This window comes from Microtus pennsylvanicus, chromosome 5 (assembly GCF_037038515.1).
Source record: "Microtus pennsylvanicus isolate mMicPen1 chromosome 5, mMicPen1.hap1, whole genome shotgun sequence".
In the NCBI taxonomy this organism is placed as follows: Eukaryota; Metazoa; Chordata; class Mammalia; order Rodentia; family Cricetidae; genus Microtus; species Microtus pennsylvanicus.
In genome coordinates, this window is record NC_134583.1 from 126,586,831 (window position 1) to 126,606,290 (window position 19,460).

A 19,460-nucleotide genomic window follows, 5' to 3' on the forward strand; every position below is an offset into this window, starting at 1 on the left:
TAGACAGAGCTCCTTGATGTATTTTACATTTACATCTGCACGTGGTATTATATGACACACATTATTATTCATTTCCTTTTATATCCTTTCCACATTATATTTCTGCGATCTATGTGGATACACTTCAAGTTGTAGATAATTCCATTGTATATCTCTATGATATCCATCCTTTCAAGTGATGTGGTTTAGTTTAGTACATTTTCTTTTCAGTTTTCGGGATTGTAAAAGTTGTGGGTGGGTATTCCTGGGTAAGTGTCCTTGTATGATAAATGAGCTTCTCTCTAGAAGGAGGAAGAGGCCCAAGTAATATAAAAGGGGCAAAAATCACAAAGCAAAGTTGGGCTTGCTGCTACAGGCTGGTAATCCCAGCTACTCGTGAGGTTGAGGTGGGAGGATGACAGGTTCAAGGCTTGCTTACATTATAAAGTAAGCTCCAGGATCAATTGAATGAGGCCCTATCTCAAAATAGGTAATAATTTAAAAAAAAGAATTTGATGTTGTAGCTCAACAATAGACTACATATCTAGCAAGTGTGCCCTGGGTCCAACTTCCAATAACCCTTCTGCCCCAAACCAAATCTGTATCCTGGGTCCAAGTCTTCCCTTTGTACTTTAAAGGTGTGCGGTCTTGTGTTGTAGGAGGCCACTTGTTTGTTTCCAGAGCATCCTGACTAGAAATAATCACACAGACACTATATTATTTAAATCATTTCCTGGCCAATCACTTAAGCGTATTGCTAGTTAGCTTTTATATCATTGGTCACCCCATTTCTATTAATCTGTGTATCACCACGTGACTGTGGTTTACTGACAAGGTTTTAGTGGGCAGCTCGCATCTTTCCCCTCTGGCAGCTCCATGATGTCTCTGACTCTACCTTCTTTCTTCCAGTATTCAGTTTAGTTTTCCCACCTAGCTCCATTCTGTTAAGCCACTAGCTGAAAGCAGCTTCTTTATTCATTAACCAATAAAAGTAACACATATACAGAAAGACTTTCCACATTATTTCCCCTTTTCTGTTTAAATAAAAAAGAAAGTTTTAATTTTAACATAGTAAAATTACATATAACAAAGCAGTTATCAAGCAAGAATTATAGTTACAATATTTATATCTACTTTATATTTTATCATAACTAAGGAAAACTATAACTATTTTTCAATTCCATCAACGACCCAGAAGGATATAATATTACTTAAGTAAACAGGAAGTGCACTGTAAGCAACTTCCAAAACTCTAGAATTGACAGACATCTGGCTTCCTGTACAATCACCCAAAGTTCTTCTTTAGCGTTGTAGGCACCCATCTTCAGACTACAGGCCCATTGTATCTGGCAGACTTTTCCATGAAGCAGGAAATTTCAAAGACAGTTCTGCCTATATTGGCAGTTTGTCAGTCACTTTCTTCTGTGTCCTGCAGAATGTCTTGCAGACTTTTTTATGAAGCAGGAGCCCGGAAAGATCATCTCACCTTTAGGCAAGTTCAGCAGTCCTTTCTCTGTGGGTCCTGCATGTCCAGTTCACACAGCATAACATCAAACAGTCCAGGCAAGAGCAGTTTCTTGCCTAAATGGCTAACAAACTCTGTAACGAACTTTTTTGATACCTTTCTTCCTCTTGAAGTAATTGGTGTTGCCAGGAGCAAATGTACCTCATTGTAAATGTCGTATTCTGAAGATCTCTGAAAGATTTAAAGAATACCTATCTAACTGAAATATATCTCTATATATCTAGAAAATCTAACTAACATGACTACAAACTTGACTATTATAGATGACTATCTATTAACCTGTATCTCTTAATTATACATTACATTTTTTTAAATGAGCTGCACAAGCACAATACCTTACTCAAGAGCAGAAATATATATATATGTAATATATATAATATATATAACAAAATTGATCTTAAATTTGTATCAATAAACCAAGATCCGTACCATTGCAAAGTCTTGATCTCTATAGCAGTCTTAAACACATGACTTAGCCTCAGTGAGTCCCTGTTTTTTCAATTACAAAGAGAAATTGATGTGAGAGGGTCACAGGGATAATTTGTAGAAAGTGGTTTCTCCTGAGCTTCTGATATATGCTCACTAATGCTTGGCTAGTGTCATAATTACTATATGACATCAACTTCTCTTTTATTAATCCCCAGGGGATCATTAATATCCTAGGTCAAATTAACTATGGTTCTAGAATTTCCATTGCGTTTCCTTTGTCAGGTGCATCTTAGAGAGAGGGGTTGGAGTTTACTGCCTAGAATAACTCTTGACTCCAGTCTTTAGAGTGGAGGGTGTAGAAGTCGGAAGGTATACTTCTAATTTAGAGACGTTAGACTTGGCCAGAGGAATGAACTTCTTTTAGGACCAAAGATTCTCAATTTTAGTTAAAGCTATCTCCTGATTGTCTCTCTCTGGAAACCCAACAACACATTTGTAGCCTGGTTTATATCACTCCTGTACAACTCACTGAGAAACAAGCTTTAGAGAGATTGATTCAGGGGAAAAGGATGAGTGATCCTAGCCAGGGGACCTTGAAAGTGGAATCCCTTGTACTCTCGGAAAGTGATGGAGTATTATGGGTGATGGAATGCCAGGGACCTTTTCTCTTCAGAGATGTCCCTTCTCTATTTGTTATTATCCAGAATTCCCCTTATCTCAGAATACCATGGAGTCATTTGTCTTCTCTACCATTAGACTCTAAATTTCTTAAATCACAGAAGGAATATGCTCTCTGGGAACTGGGTTTCCCTCAAAGCTCTGGGAAGAGTGATCTTGTTCGGGTCACATTTCCTTATCAATAAGGTGAGGCTAGTGAACTGCAGAATCATTAAAAGGGATGGGTACCATTTGTAAAAGGGAAAAGATGGGACTGGCGTGTAGCAGCTGTTTAATAAATAATAGCCAGTAACTTAGAGGGTAGTTATGACTGCAAAGATGTTAATACTGGTGTAGCCCTATGCCTGGGGCAGCACAAGTGTGTGTGTGTGTGTGTGTGTGTGTGTGTGTGTGTGTGTAGAAGACTGCAAATGAATGGAGGAGTTAGTGCATGCTTGAATAAATGGGATGCATCTGCTTTTTAGTCCCCCAAGGCTTACTGAATTTGATGCTATCCACTCCCTTTACATGTGCCTTCCTCTTTTTCTTGCCTCAGAAGTTGGATGATTCTCTTCCCCCATCTAACTCTTCTTTCTCATTCCTTTGCTTGTTTGTTCCCTCCTGTCCTGTTGGCCAGTGGTAACCATTATCCTGGTCATATTCTCAAATGCTGCCTTTACTCTCAAAGGTCTGGTACTTGCACGTTATGAGGATGTCCTATTGTTTCTTTCAGTTCGGATGTCCTCTTCTGCCCGGCACTGCCTTCTCCCTGACCTGCAGTGAACATGTATGGGGTGGCAGCTTTTCTAAGCTCCATAGCTTGAGATACAAGAATCACTCTGACTCCTCCATTCTCCCTCTGCTCCAGCCAGTTGCTGACCGCCTCAGTCCGTTTATACGCGCTTGTACATCTGTCTCCAGTCTTTGCTTTGACCTCCCTGTTCTCATTGGGCATTGTCTTCTTTCAGATTCTCTCTGCAATCCAAGAGTACCTGAGACAACCCACTCTATGTTAGAAGAAAATACTAGACCATCTATATGCATGTGCTTTTAATCTCAGTCTTTGAAATGCCCTGACTTATATGTTCCATGATATAAATAACTCATCAGAGCAGTATAGAAATAATATAGCATGCTATTAATATAAGGATAATTATCACCAAGAAACCTCTATAGCTTCCTACTACAAGAATTAAAGATAGACTCACCGTATGTCCTTAGAGACACATGTGACCCTCCTCTCTAGTCTAGTAAGCTGCTATAACCCTTCTCGCACACCCACTGGCTCAAGCCACCTTGGACTGTTCCCTGGACACTCTTAAATCCTCACATTCTCACTCCTGTGCCTTGCTTTGAATTGTTCTCCTTTTTCATGTAGTGGCTGTGAACAAGGAAAATATACAAACATTTTCATCCCAATCTTTGCCACTCTGTTTGGAGCCAGTCAGTTCCAAGCTTGTCTCTGTTACTCAGTTGTTCCACTTGGACAGGCACCACCATTCCCAGCTTCGTCCTCCTCATCTGGAACACAGTGTCCAGTTGGTGAAATAACACACGCTGAGTGTACACTGTGCCTGGCGTGTCTCTAATACAGGCTCTGTGTGGGGGGTGGATTGGCTTCTCTTACCTCCCACCCCCAGTATTCTTTGTCCAGTTTTTCTAAGCTGCGATATTGTTCAGGGAGTTGAGTATGTCATGGCTTACAGTCACAAACAAGCTTCCTGTTAGCCTGTCCCTGCTCACCTGTTTCTACCAGCATCAGTGACCCATGTGGACAACACTGGTATCTGTCATTTAGTGGAATTATCCCCTCACAGTGCAGCCCGACAGTACAGTGAAAACACAATGCGAAGCAGCTGAAGGTGGAATTATAATCTTCACACTAGATGGCATGTGCCGTGATGCCAACATAGGTGTCGCCAGGAAAATGTTGGAATCACACTCAAAGTCAATGACAAACCAGAATCTGGAAGAGAACCAATTAACCAAGCGTAAGTGCAGATGGAGATAATGCTAAAGATCTAGGAGCTGGAAAGAGATTTGCAAGGAATTAATGAAGCCTTTGAATATTTCTACTGAAAGAAATCTTTTAAAAACATTCGGCCAGAGTACTTAAATGAAACACGAAAAGCATTAACCATAAAAGAAATTATAGCTAAATCTTACTATACTAAAATTAAGGCCGTCTGTTCCTCCAGGAAATCATAAAGAAAGTTAAGGCATAAAATTTATCTCTCTAGCATGTATAAACAATTACATATCAATGGAGAAAGCTACTCTGCAGGAAAAGAGGGATAGCCGCTTCTCAATGGCTTCCTACTGCCTGTCATGGAGGACAGAGTCACCTGCCTGTCCTCAGACACCCACAGTCCTCCTGCCTAGTACTGTAAGGCTAGAAGAAGAAACAAAAATGGGGAATAAGCTTGAAAAAAAAGTTCAACATTGTTTTCTACTTGGGGAAATGAAGTCTACAACCATATTAAGATACTATTTTAGGATAAAAGTGAAAATGTCCATATAGTTATCTGTAGATTAACTGGATTTTGCTACAAATTTCAAATAGCTTTAAATAACACAAATCTCATAAGGTCACAATTCGTTGATTATTATGATGATTAGTAATTGTCTTAATTATTTGTTCCAAGTCATACATTGCTATAGTTAGAGTATAAATTCTGTTATGAGACAGTTTTAAAATAAATTTTAGTTCAATTTTGCAGGAAAACCAAATTGAATCAAAAATTCTTGTTATTGTTTTTTTGAGAAAGGATTTTTCTGTAGTGGTGTAGGAGGTCCTTCTATATTTGTGTTGTTTTCATTGGTTGAATAGAGAAATTGCCTTGGCCTTTTGATAGGGAAGAGCTTAGGTAGGTGTGGAAAAGAGAACTGAATTCTGGGAGGAAGAAGAGCAGGTGGCAAATGCCATGAAGCTCCTGCCTGAGATGCTGGTTAGAATCTTTCCCGGTAAGCCAGGACCTTGTGATGTTACACAGATTGGTAGAAATGGTTTGAATTAAGGTGTAAGAATTGGCCAATAAGAAATTAGAGCTAATAGGCCAGGTAGTGATTTAATTAATACAATTTCTGTGTGGTTATTTTGGGGGTTAAGCTAGCTGGGCATTGGGATGCAGCCCGCTCATTCTACTACAGTGTAGCCCTGACTGTCCTGGAACTCACACTGTAGACCAGGCTGGCCTCGAACTCAGAGATCTGACTGCTTCTGCCTTCCAAGTGCTGGGAGTAAAGGTGTGTACCACCACTGCCTAGCTCAAAAATTACCTTTTAAGCCTAGGAATAGTGGCACAGACCTGAATCCCAGCTGCTTAGGTAGCTAAGGCAGTTAGATCTGGAGTTTAAGGCCTGCCTGGACACATTAGAGGGTCAGCTCTCAAAGTAAAAAGAGGGCCAAGGTGCCATTCACTAGCAGGTGCTTGCGTTAAAGTCTCAACATGCCGGTTTACTCTGTGGAGCTAGAACAAACAAACTCACAAGAGCAAAAGGAGTGTTTCAATCACATTCTTTTCCCCTTTAGCTGCTGCTTGTCTCTGGGTGCTGAATCTCACCCAGGAGACTGTTTCAGGGCATAACTTCAAATACCTGTTTCATCCCTTTAAAAAAGAATGACGCCCCCCCCTCTTACGTGTGTGTGTGTGTGTGTGTGTGTGTGTATGGGGGGGCGGTGTACCCTTGGAGGCCAAAGAGGGTTTGGATATTCTAGAATTGGATTTACAAATCAGTTGCGAACCATCTTTCTCTGCTGCTGCGGTCCAGATTTGTGTCCTCTGGAAAAGCAAGTGCTCTTAATCACAGGGCCATCTCTACAGCCCCCAGGGGAAATCTTTTGAATGGTCAATTAAACGGAATTAAAATACATTCCGCATGTTCAAACACACTCCACTTTCTTTCAACTTTTCCCTTGTCCCCCCAGCCATCTTTCCTTCCCAACTTTATATGCTTAAAAGAGCAAAACAAAACAAAACAAAGCCATGGCGTCCACTCAGTGTGACCCGTTTATTCATTGGTGGGGGGCCTACTGATGCATGGGCTGGGACCACATCCCTAAGAAGACTGAGTCTTTTTCTCCCAACTGCTATCAATTGTCAGTGGCAACCTGAATGTATAAAATTTTCAGATAAGCAAGAACAACCACAACAGGAGATGAGTCTGCCAAAATGTTTCCCCCATGAAAGACAGAACTATTGGCCTTGGGACCAAACTGTTCTCATCTTCCTGGTGACCTGGCCCTCATCCATGAATCTTTTTTGATCCCCCCTTTTCTATTACTTTGTGTTTGGAACCTGATGGTCTGGCTGTGATTATTGGGACCCAGTGATTCTCTTCTCAATGCCAAGCTTTACAGCAAGAAAATTCCTGAGAGGAGGCACCATGTGAGATATCACCATCAAAAAAGCAAGCAAGCAGCAAACAAACAGAAATGGTTTATGAAGATGATGACCTATGGGCACCATTTATGGAGGGTGAGGAGCCTGGACGCCATCAGTTGAACAAGAGCATCAATAATGGCTAATTTTCCTGCATAGCATTTGGGTACATTTTAGAAATTTAATCCACTGGATGGCAATGGACACATTTCAAATGGCCTGACTTCAAAGGGCTTTATCTATTCATTTTTTCTTTTTTACAGCAAAGGTGTTTTCTGGCCCATAAATGTAAATATTCTGATTACTTCTGTTATTATGGTTACTAATATATAAGACATACCTGGTGTCTCTCCTGTGGCTCACCAACTAGATGTCACCTCTGCTGCCAAACCTGTCCATGTCTTTGGGGACCTGGGATATCTTAATCTTTATAATGAGCTGTTTGCTTTTCCTTTACTGGTTTCAGACTTTTCTACCTCTGCGTGAATCTTGCATAGATAAATACTTACTTGCCTTGGATTTCTCTGGATTTGTTTCCTTAGTGGTTTTAAGAAAAGTTAACACTGCTGTGTTTCAATAGCAAATTTCTCACAGCAATTGCTAAGAGAGGGTTCAAAGGTGACTAGGGCAAACAGCCTCAGCTAACAAAGAGCAGCCTGGTCTAGGAGATTAACTACCCTGTGCAAAGGTTCACAAACATTTGTTTGTATTTTGTAAATAAAATCCCTTACGAAAAGATCCTTTTTGAAAGTTTATGTTGGTTTTATCAGAAACATTGTCCTCATTGTTATAAAGGCGGTGAAAGGCAGAGCATGCAAACTTCTCAAGTGCCTCAGGACACAGAACCATCCACATCCGAAGCCAAGACCCATGATGTAGTGACTAGCTTTCTGCTCACAGGGAGCGAAGCTATGTAATTCTGTTTCATCCCCAATTCTAGCATCTCGTACCTCCTCCAGGGGCCCTTGCCACTTCATGACATCATAAACAAGATGGGCCCAAGGCTCACTTTTGCTGACCTTTTCCTTATAAAGCCAAGAAACAAGAAAGTCTCGAGACACTAGCCATCATTTTTCCTTTTCTAAAGCCATGCAGAAATGTAATATGTTTGCAGAGCTTCTAATTCATTTTCCTACTAATGAAAACAGGCATCCTCAGATACATTTGGCAGTGTTCTGGACTGGCCTTCTTGGCGCGGGGGGGGGAGGTGTCATGTAATTTGCTTAAAAATTAAATCTAGCTTTGTACCTTATTAAGAATTGTGGATGCGTGTGAGGGGTATGGAAAAAGAACTAAAGTCAAGAAAACTACATTTTAAGCCAAGAGGAAGAAAAAAGAAAGAAAGAAAGGAAAGAAGGAAGAAAAGAGTACTTTTTCTTTTAATTCTGGAAAGGAGTCAATGTGATGAGGAATTCTGTGTTTAAGAACACGGTTAAAGAGTCAACACATTACTTAATGGAGGAAGGCAGCTTGAGACTAACCCTTGCACGTCCATACGGACACGATCAGCGTGCCCATGCACATTCAACTAGGGTTGTCAGAGCCAGCTAATTCGAATACATTTACAAGTCATATGAATTTCAAAAATGTGTCTGAAACAGGACTGTTAGAAACCTCTAGAAGCGTTTAATGAGGAGATCAAGGTTGCGCATCAAGTAATTTTCCGAGCTATGCACAAATAGACACCACGGAAAAGTTGACTTCACAATGCCGAGCCTCGTAGCCCCAGAATGCAGGGTGCAAGCTCTGCCCAGCGGAAGATGTTATCTAGAGGTCTAGGGTAGTTCAAGAAGAATTCTGCTGAAGAATCCTGTAAGCTATGGGGTGCATAGAGGCGTCACCATTATTGCAGTCGGCAAGACTTCTGAGCACCCAAAATGAGTGGAACACAAGAGTAGGTGAGAAGGACGGAGAACTCTCTCCCGCTTCTGACCTCAGGCTCACCAAGGTCAAGTGTGTGAGTCAGGACCATAAATGATGCCCACTAGGGTTCAGGAAGTCAGCATTTCTGTTTCTGTATATTCTGGGAAAGAGGCATTTTTAGAAGCAGTGGTTGAAGAATTTTTATTTCTTAATTGACTGTGTTTTCAGTCTTCCAGGTAAGCCTAAATTAAAGAGGACCCACACACATCTGTCCTTGGAGGCGTCCACGTGGGTGGGTTTCGCCCTGGTGGGGCAGATCAGTGCGCATCTCTAGCCAGGAGGAAAGCTGCCTGCTTTTTATGCATCTGCTAGTTCAGTGAGGTGGGGGTGGCAGAGATCCCTGACTCTTGCCCAGGCAAACGGATGATTCCAGGGTGAGCAGAATCAAGCACTGGCATTTGCCAAGCGCAGACTTGGATGAGAACAGAATAAATTAGTTCCTCTCAGCTGATTACGGCTTCGAGTAGACGAGCCGAGGAAGAAGAGGCACTGAGGTACATGGTGACCGTGAGCTACCTTCTGTTTCCAGCCAAAGATGCAAAGGACGGAGGATATAAACAGTGATTATAAAACCGTGGCTGGGGAGGCAAAGGAGTCCTGTGGGCAACTCAACCTCTTATGCGCCCGAATCATTGCGACTACAGCACTCGCTCTTTTTTTTTTTTGAGGTTCAATGATTTATTTATTTATTTATTTTATAAATTTATTTATTTATTAAAGATTTCTGTCTCTTCCCCGCCACCGCCTCCCATTTCCCTCCCCCTCCCCTAATTAAGTCCCCCCCAGCCCGAAAAGCAATCAGGGTTCCCTGTCCTGTGGGAGGTCCAAGGAACCCCCACCTCCATCCAGATCTAGTAAGTTGAGCATCCAAACTGCCTAGGCTCCCACAAAGCCAGTGCGTGCAGTAGGATCAGAAACCCATTGCCATTGTTCTTGAGTTCTCATTAGTCCTCATTGTCCGCTATGTTCAGAGAGTCCGGTTTTATCCCAGGCTTTTTCAGACCCAGGCCAGCTGGCCTTGGTGAGTTTCCAGTTGAACATCCCCATTGTCTCAGTGTGTGGGTGCACCCCTTGCGGTCCTGAGTTCCTTGCTTGTGCTCTCTCTCCTTTTGCTCCTGATTTGGACCTTGAGATTTCAGTCCGGTGCTCCAATGTGGGTCTCTGTCTCTGTCTCCTTTCATCACCTGCTGAAGGTTAATATTCAGGAGGATGCCTATATGTTTTTCTTTGGGTTCTCCTTATTTAGCTTCTCTAGGATCACTAATTATAGGCTTAATGTCCTTGGTTTATGGCTAGAAACCAAATATGAGTGAGTACATCCCATGTTGCTCTTTTTGGGTCTGGCTTACCTCACTCAGGATAGTGTTTTCTATTTCCATCCATTTGCATGCAAAATTCAAGAAGTCCTTGTTTTTTATTGCTGAGTAGTACTCTAATATGTATATATTCCATACTTTCTTCATCCATTCTTCCATTGAAGGGCATCTAGGTTGTTTCCAGGTTCTGGCTATCACAAACAATGCTGCTATGAACATCGTAGAGCATATACTTTTGTTGTATGATAGGGCATCTCTTGGGTATATTCCCAAGAGTGGTATTGCTGGATCCAGGGGTAGGTTGATCCCGAATTTCCTGAGAAACCGAAACACTGCTTTCCAAAGTGGTTGCACAAGTTTGCATTCCCACCAGCAATGGATGAGCACTCACTCTTATTAACACTCACTAATTACCAGATTTTTAACTTATTGTCAGGTAAATTACAAACACCCCAGGTCTGAAGTGATTGTTTTCTGGAGTTTCCAGTTCACCAAGTTAGTAGTATAGTTAAATTCTTTTTCAATTCTTTTCTTTTTCATTGTGTATATGTAGTGTGTGTTCTTCTGTGTGTGTGCATGTTTGAATGTAAATGGGGGCACATGTGTGCACAGTGTATGTGGGCATATATGGGCATAAAGTGGCTGAAGTGGGTGACCTTCCTAGGTTGCTCTCCACTTTCTTCATTAAGGCGGGGTCTATCAGTTGAACCAGAACTCCTTCATGATAGTCTAGCCAGCCATCTTGTTCAGGATTTCCTGGGTCAGCTTTCCCAGTGCTGGAATTACAGATGGGCTCTGACATCTGCTCTGGGAATTGCTAAGCCATCTCCCCCGTCTCTATTATTTCTTAACACTGCTCCTAGCAGATCCAGACACTCTACTGTGCAGCTGTCCGCGGTAACTTGGTGGAGCCTCTCGCAACCAGAGTCTACAATCATGCCCAGTGATCTCGCCCACAGAGGGGATAGAGTACCAGGGAAGAGAATGTCAGTTTTAGCATGGACACAGTGTGGTTAGTCTCAAGATATGCTCAGTCAAAGAGAAAGCCAGTCTTTTAGTATGAATAATCTTGCTTTATTCTAGTATGGTTGTTCATAAAATAACTTAAAGACTAAAGCTTGCTGCCAAGTAATGTTGATACACACTATAAAAACCCGAATAAACAAGAAACGGAAACCTAAAGGTGCAACCATTTCTTGATGAGGAAATAACATATTTATGATTTTTCTTATGATGTTTCATTGACATATGGAGCTGCTAACCAAGTGACAAATTAATTGACTAGGTTTAAAGAGAAATGGATGTGGCTTAATGAAGAGGGACAGGCTATGTATTATGAGACAGCTGGTTCTGCTGCTGCTGGCTTATGGAGACAATACACATCGGACAGTTAATGAGTCTCTGTTGCATAAGATAGATTTTCTTTATAATAGAATTGCATGCTTTGTCTCTAAATGGGGTTATTATACACACCATTGCACAATGTTTGAAGAGCTTGGTTGGACCTTGTAGAGGGTTAGGAGAGAAATAAATTGGAAGACAATCGTGCTTAAGACTGTCAATCCATCAAACCCTCCATATTTATCTAAATTACCAGCACGTTCTGCCCAAATACAAATTTGTATGATATACATGGCTGGAATGTTAATGAGGCCCAGGTGTCCCTCGGTGTCACCAGTCAGGTTTTCCTCTGTAAGTACAGACCCAAATCCACATACACCGAGAACCGGCAGCCAATGCCTTCCTACCGCTCTTCTCCACGGCCACACTCTTCCTGCTCCCCCGTGTGTCAGCACCAGAGTGGCCTTGGGCCTCGCTTCCCCCTACCACAGACACACAGAAGCGTCACTCAGCGTGGGTGATTCAATTCTCAGAACTCAGGGTTTGAATAGTTGGTTTTACTGGAGACTCCTTCACTTTTCTCTACACCTGCAGGCCCCTCTCTGTTCAGTTCAATTGCTTTTCTTTTCCTTCTTTTAAGATTTATTTTTATACTGTGTGTATGACTGTTTTGCCAGTATGTTTGTAGGTGCCCTGTGCGTATGGCCAGAAGGCGTCCCTGGATTGCCTGGGGCTGATTGGTTGTAAGCAGTCACGTGAGTGCTGAACCTGGGCCCTCCTCCAGAGGAGCTCTTAACCGCTGAGCCGTCTCTCCATCATCTCACGCTCAGCTATTCTTTAGGATAAATCAATTAGGATTCATTTTAGAACTTTAAGAAACAAAACTGGATGTGGTGGAATTAAGCGTCATTCACTCTGCATCAGAAGGCGGGTACGTAGGCAGGGCGAGTGCAGGAGAGGGGATGGAGGGCTTGAGTCATCTTCTCCCTAAAGCCTTTACTCTGTGCTGGCTTTGGACCTGAATTACCTCCAGCTTGATTCTTTTATTGATGTCATTGAATAGTCTTCTGGAATTTTGTAGCAACGTTTGGTCCCAGTTCCCTGCCCCCACGCAATAGTGTATCTTTAAGCCCCCTGAATCACAGTGAAGGTGATTCTTGGGTAGCATGGCTATACCCTTGGGGAGGGACTTCAGACATTATTAGTCCCCATTGACTTTGACATTTCCTCCTCTGCAGTGAGGTAACGGCATTTGCTTCCTTCCAGACTTCCTTCTCTGTGCCTTGACTCCCAGCGGGGCACGGGTAATTGAAAAATATTACACATGGGAAATAGTTCATGGTCCTTAGAGTCCGATGGTCTTTTCAGCCGAGACATCATGCTATCCTGAGCCAGATTGCTACCTCTTCATCATCGTGGGGTTCTTTACTTTTCAGCCCCTTGTGTGTCTGGAAGAAAGCAGGGTGAGCTGAAAGAAATGAACAAAACAGTTTCAGAGGCCTCTCCGCGTAGGTCTCAGCCTCTCCAAATTGAATCTTGGAGCCTTGTCAGAAGTGTTATTTTTCCAACAGAGAAGGTGTTAAGAGGCTATAGAAAATAAACTCACCTCCTGATGCTGGTCTCTCTGCTTGCTATATCCATTTACTGAGAAGACTATACTAGAAGATGTGACAGGAGGGGTCACATGACAAAGGACAATCACCTCTCTCTAATTCTATTTGTCTGCGTTTTTCTTAATACGGGCTTCAGGGTTTCTTTGTCATTTTCGGATTTTGTTTGTTTGGTAGATGTGGATATTGAGACACTTAATTCCATTCACCTAATTTTGAAGCCGCAAACACTCATCTGTAGATCGAGCTAGGTTTTTTATAATAGAATTTCTCAAATTTGGCCATGGGAAAGGAAAAACCTAAACCAAATGGTAACAGTGTCATGGTAATGGATTTTCACTATTTTAAAAATGGATTTCCCGTGCTCTGGTAAAAATAGATCACTGAACAGCGATACCGAGGTTAAACAGCTCCAGGTAGAAGTCAGTTTCCATTTGACTGGATGTTTCACTTAACCTGAGGACCCGTGCCTTCCCTGGTCTTCCCGTTAGCATTACTACCTACAGGAAATTGTGTGCTCGGAGACTAATGGGCACACACGAGCCTTTCTTTATTAACGTTGTTCCGTTAGCCCCGCTCCATACACGTGTGCGTGCAGAACTGGGGTGCGATACCGAAGCGCACTGTGTTCAAGTCTAGCACCTTGAGTTTAGGGATCTGAAAACATCCCCAGCGATTAAACACCAGGCTGCCAGTGAGAGCTCTGTACGGTTTACTGTTTGAAAGAAGCTATGAAAAGCTGGTGCATGTTTTGTCCCTGGGAAATCCTTTCTCCCAGTCCTATAATGAGCCTGCCCTCATTTTCCTGGGCTTTCCATCCATCCCTTAAACCGTCTCCTTCTCTCCCCTCTGCCCACATCCTCATGTTTCTTGAGGTGTCTCTACAATGTGTGTAATTTTTGATTCCCATATGTCTCTGCAGCAGCCCGAGTGAGGGGAGCTGGGGCTGACTTCAGTTTGGCTCAGGTTATTTGGGGCTGTCTGGTTTCTTCTCGTTATCTCATTTGATGACTCGCATGTCATCTCTCCTGTTTCTAAGGCATCTACTTTGTGTTGTTTTCAGGGGTTCTGAGCTGTACCCCTTCAGCCTTTTTTCTCATTCTGTTCCGTACCCACCCCCTGTATGCTCGTTATCTCAGGGAGCTGGGTGCCCTGGTCCAGCTGGTTCTTTGGCTTCCCAATTCTGGGCTGCATTTGCAGCTCCCAGGGTCCAGGCTCAGTGTAGCCTCTGGGACATCTCTTTCTCTTCCAGCCTTGCTCTGCTCACTCCATCACCATGACCCTCCCTTCTCCCATGCACACTTGGATCCCTCACCAAAGCCCATGGATTCCACCCGACTACCTGTCTTCACATCCACCTGTGTTTCCTCCTAAGGAACCCGAGATTCAGCTTTCCCTATTTTCTGTCTTCCCTGAGTCCCTGGGGCTATTCCTCCTCCTGTTCTTTTCCCTCTGAAGACAGCAGCAGGTGCGCTCATTCCTGGCTCTTAACTACTGGAAGGATGTGCTTGCCCTACCCAATAGAGCTTAGCCTTGCCATGATGTGGGCACTTCTCTCTTCCTCCTGACTTGTCCCCTCACTGTTGTGAGGTAACTCTTTCTGAGACCACATGAACTCTTAGGGCCACACCTCGTCCGGCCTTGGGATTTCAGCCTAAAAATAGTCTCTTCTCTCTTTGTAGGAAAAAGTCTCTAGTAGTGTTTAGAGAGGACATTCAAATGGTTTTCTTCCCCAAGCCTTTCCCCACCTCCTCTGAGAGCAGTCACTGGACCACTATGGCACTGCTCTGTGATCATGTGTCCAGATAGAGAGGGTGCTCATCATGTCTTGTTCCTTGTCGCTAGACCCCAAGTGCTGGGCACATTCTAGGTCCGTGACGGGAGCTGGTGTGACAGCTCCAGAGTGAACGTACAGCTGCCAAGTAGCTTCGAAGGCTCCAGAACCGGGGGCCTGTGGAGAAATCCCCTCCCCTTGTTTGGAGGGGCGCTCTAACTTCCCCTCTTTCTCCCCAGGAGAAAGAGAAGCTGTACGTGGAGCTGAAGCACACCCTGGCCCGGCAGCCTGGCCCCGAGGCTGCAGAGCAGCTGCAGATCTACCGGCACACGCTGCGGGAGAGGACCAAGCAGCTGAAAGTAAGTGGCAGTCCCTGCTCTCGGGTGGCAGGACAGTTGCCGGGCTGCTCAGTGAGTCCGGCTCCCACCAACCAGCTTTTTCTCAGAGTTCATTAGACTCTAATCATCCCAGAAGGAGGAGAGCGAGCTTTAAGGAAGGAGCTGAGGAAGGATAGACTCTGTAATGGAGGAACGGTTTACATGGAAGGTCACAGAACGGTTCAGACAGCTCAGATGGCAGAAAGAACATTAAACACTTGCCAAATCAAAGCCCATTACTGCACCAAAACAGCTTTTTGGTATTCCTTTCCACCCACAATAAATGCTTGCGAAGCACCCATTTGTCGCTGCCTCATGTCCACTTATCACATAAACAGTCATGAAAGGGAGATTAAACCATGGAAAATTTTTGTTGGCATAATTTTCCCTTCCAAGTGCCACAAAAGCTGAGCTCAGAGACATGGAGAAGTTTCTTATTCTGTGGGCCTCTTGAAAGTTTTTCCAAAAGCTGACCGTCTTTGAACCGTATTTTCAACTTTATCTCCTGAGCAAGCAGTCACTATTTTTAGAAACCCAGAGAGCTTTTGTGCACCCCCACCCCCCACATCTGTGGCAGTCTCACTTCTGGCACCGACCTGCCCCATAAGAGTTATAATTCGTCCCTTCTACTGGGGATAAAAGAGGTGGCACCCTGTTAGTGTAGGCTTAATATTTTCATCAACAAGACATTATAATATTGCATCATTTAGTAAAATAGAGAGGTGACGCCGATCGAATTAGAATATTAATTTTCAGATTACGGTGAGTGTTCATTTCACATGAGTACCCAGAGACATGATTTGAATTTTGCGAAAGGCACATCATTTTGGTTTCTTTTATTTCCTGAAACAATTGAATATTTCAAGCAAAATGATATTTTCTTCTTGTTTTCTCAGGGTGAGTATAAATTAGAAAGTATATGCCTCTTTTGTCTTCTGCACAGTTGGCTCTGGGTAGTCCTCAAAGGCCCCCACGGGGCGTTATGGTCCAGCAGTCCCTTACCCCAGGAAACCCTCGCCTTCAGCTCAGACTAAAATGCAGCATCTTGCAGCAGAGGGATGGGGGATGTTCTGAGCAAGTCCCACAGAGCAATGCCCTTATCTGGAGTCTCAAAACAGGGCCTCTGTTCCTAGGAATCAAACCACTGGGACAGGTTTTCTTCCACATGAAAATCAAGTCCTTCAGTGCAGCCAACATGGCCAAAATCATGTTTACAACAATTAAGAGGGAAGCGTTCAGAGGCAGACAAATGGGGGGAGGATCATCTCACTTTTATAAATACCTTCAAAGCTAGTGCACGCCCCTTAGAACTAATGGGAGGAGGATCATCTCACTTTTATAAATACCTTCAAAGCTAGTGCACGCCCCTTAGAACAATTGGTTGCCTCTTTGGCCTGGATTTTGGTAGGGAGCACACCTTAGTACGGCTATGCTTTCTGCCCTGTTTGGGGGAGTCTATCCCTGCCTTAGTGCAGCTCATATCCCTTGGCACTCACTGAACCCAGCCGCAGAGAGAAGTGGGGGTCAGGCTTCTTGTTACAGCCTCTCTTTTGCATTAAGATCTTGCATTGTACATTCAGGCCCAAACTCCCTGCTTCTAAGAGCTAAAGTGTCCCACTGCTGAGCTACAGAGTGAGCCTGGGAATAGTCCCGGAGAAGGCAAAGAAAAGGATGACAGACATTTAGCAGAACAACCTCCCTGGCATAGACATAAAATGAAAGCCTGGTCAGTGGTGGACAACATGCTTTTATAGGGGCGCCTACCGTAATCCTCAGAATCTTGCTCCTTACCGTAATCTCCAGAATCTCACTCCCTAGTGGGATTTTCTTTTGAATATATTTTAACGGGCTAAGAGCTAGCCTAGATGGTGTATCTGGGCGTTTTCTGTCTCCACTCATAATATTCTCTGAAACACTTTGTACCACCCATCTGGATCCATTTGAATGTTGCTGTAGCCCTCCTTGTAAGCACGGCATGCTGTTTCATTTACGTTTGTCATTGGGTTATGAGTTATCAGTCCTTGGCCTGATTAATATCCAGGTATGGGCCCCGAGCCTGTGCCAGCATGCTGTTGAACTATTATTAATCCTGGACAGTGGCCTGCACCGTTCGTGCCCGGGATGACTGTTAGCAGGTTACAACAGATGTTCCAGAAAACGATACTGTCTCCTGTCCCTCCTGCACTAACACTGTTTCACTTGTCGCGTTAGGTTCTGTCATCAGAGCTGAATATGTATGAATCCCAGAGCCAGGAGTACAAGTACGAGATCGAGAGACTTGGCAATGAGTTGGTGACGTTAAAGAAGAAATACCTGGCTCAGAAACGCAGAGAACTCATTCAAAAGTAAGACTCAGTCAAATGCTCCCAACGTGTTATGCCTGCTGTCTGATTATTTAAGAAAATATTTGAGGAAGCAGGGAGTGGTGCCGCCCAGCTTTAATCTTAGCACTTAGGAGGCAAGAGGTAGGCTGATTTCTGGGAGTCCAAGGCCAGGCTGGACTCACAAAGAGAGTTCCAGGCCAGCCAGGGCTGCACAGTGAGACCCCGTGTCAAAAGAAAAAAAAATGTTTGATGAATTTCTCAGAGCTGCCCATCTCAATAGGGTAAACTGAGTCATGAGACAGACAACCAAAGTTCATAACACAACGAAACTGATGTCTTATCTGACATTGATCTCTCTTCCCTCAGGAATCTAACAGAGATACACCAACCCCTGCTCACTGATGGATTGAACACGGGGCAGATGGAAGAGGGGGTACCCCTTACCCTGTCACACACTGTCCTCATGTTTTGCCAACAACCAGGCAATAGCTGCAGATGAGACTCAGTAACCAGCCTTCTCTAGGCTGAAGCTTATTCAGAGTTAAATCCATAAGCACTTTTGCGAAGGGGGCAGGGCTCTGTGAGGCTGCTGTCTCTCATAATGCAGGCTCACTGCTGTGATTGGGAACACATGCTATGTTTTAGACATGACTGTCTCCATCATCCATGCTGGCAATTTACTAGAGTATCTGTGGTGGGGTGCTGGTCTCAGCTTCCTTCCACAAATGCTGAGCTTGACATTTTGGGTTCTGGGTGCCCGAATGCTGGGAAGCAAACGTCCCCTTTGCTTTGTTATTGTCATCTCCCTTTGCCCAGGGAGCAGGGCAGGAGCCCAGTTGGGTCGGGAAGTTTGAAACTTGGTCTGTTTGTGTGGCCTTGCCAAAACTAATCCAGCTAATTCCACAATGACGCCCATTACGGGTTGAAAGTCATACTTGGTATTTCATCTGCACGGACATCTCGGGGACAGGCTGAAATATGGTTTGAGTGCATCTGCCTACGATCCACTAGCAGCAAACAGCATATAAAGTAACTGGATGCAAATTCATTTGCCAGTAAAAATCTGCCCTTCTTGTAAATCAGAATATTCCCCTGGTCCACATTTAGATGCCAGCTTCTCAGTGGAGTGAAATACCACCATGATTTAAAGAAGTCAGTCTTCTGTGTGGGTCTTGTGACTATCTGACTCTGTGGGGAGACTGATCAAACACGCAGGTTCCCTAGCCCCATTTCCCGGAATCTGGATCAGTCTTAGAAATCTGCGACTTAAAGCTTGCTGGGTGGTTTTCAGTCACATTGAAGTTTCAGAACCAGAGAGAGAGAGAGAGAGAGAGAGAGAGAGAGAGAGAGAGAGAGAGAGAGAGAGAGAGAGAGAGAGAAAGAGAGAGAGAGAGATAGGGAGGGAGGGAGGGAGAGAGCGCGCGCGAGAAACCATCGAGGTAAAGGAGTTTAGAAGTGGAAACACTAGGGTTAAACTAGGTCTCCCGGTGAGCAAGCAGATATGTCCACACCATCTCTGTTATCTTGAGGCTGTGCTGCTGAAATGTCAGCAGGGATGGCTCCTTGTGAGCGAGGTGTTGAGCTCTGAGATCATCTAGTCTTTTGAGCTCACACTCTGACAACAAGAGATTCTTGAAATCCTTTCCTTCCCTCCCTCCCATTCATCCATCCTCTACTTTTTTAAACAAAGAAAAAAGTCCCTGGAGTAATTTCGGATTGACCTTCAGAATATTTTAATTTGCAGTCTGTGTGCATGCTCTCCTCATTTTGTAGAGATAAGTGAAACACAATGCTTAGTTTCAAAGATAAAAGTCTGACCAAGC

General features: G+C 43.7%; 1 protein-coding gene across 1 annotated transcript in view; it reads left to right on the forward strand.

Moving 5' to 3' along the window:
* Positions 1-19,460, forward strand: part of Cfap58 (cilia and flagella associated protein 58) — a 106,375-nt gene that overhangs the window by 84,191 nt on the left and 2,724 nt on the right. Inside the window, exons 19-20 of the mRNA XM_075975267.1 lie at positions 15,176-15,295; positions 17,525-17,658. Coding sequence (XP_075831382.1) covers positions 15,176-15,295; positions 17,525-17,658 — 254 coding nt within the window. The remainder of the gene's footprint in view (positions 1-15,175; positions 15,296-17,524; positions 17,659-19,460) is intronic.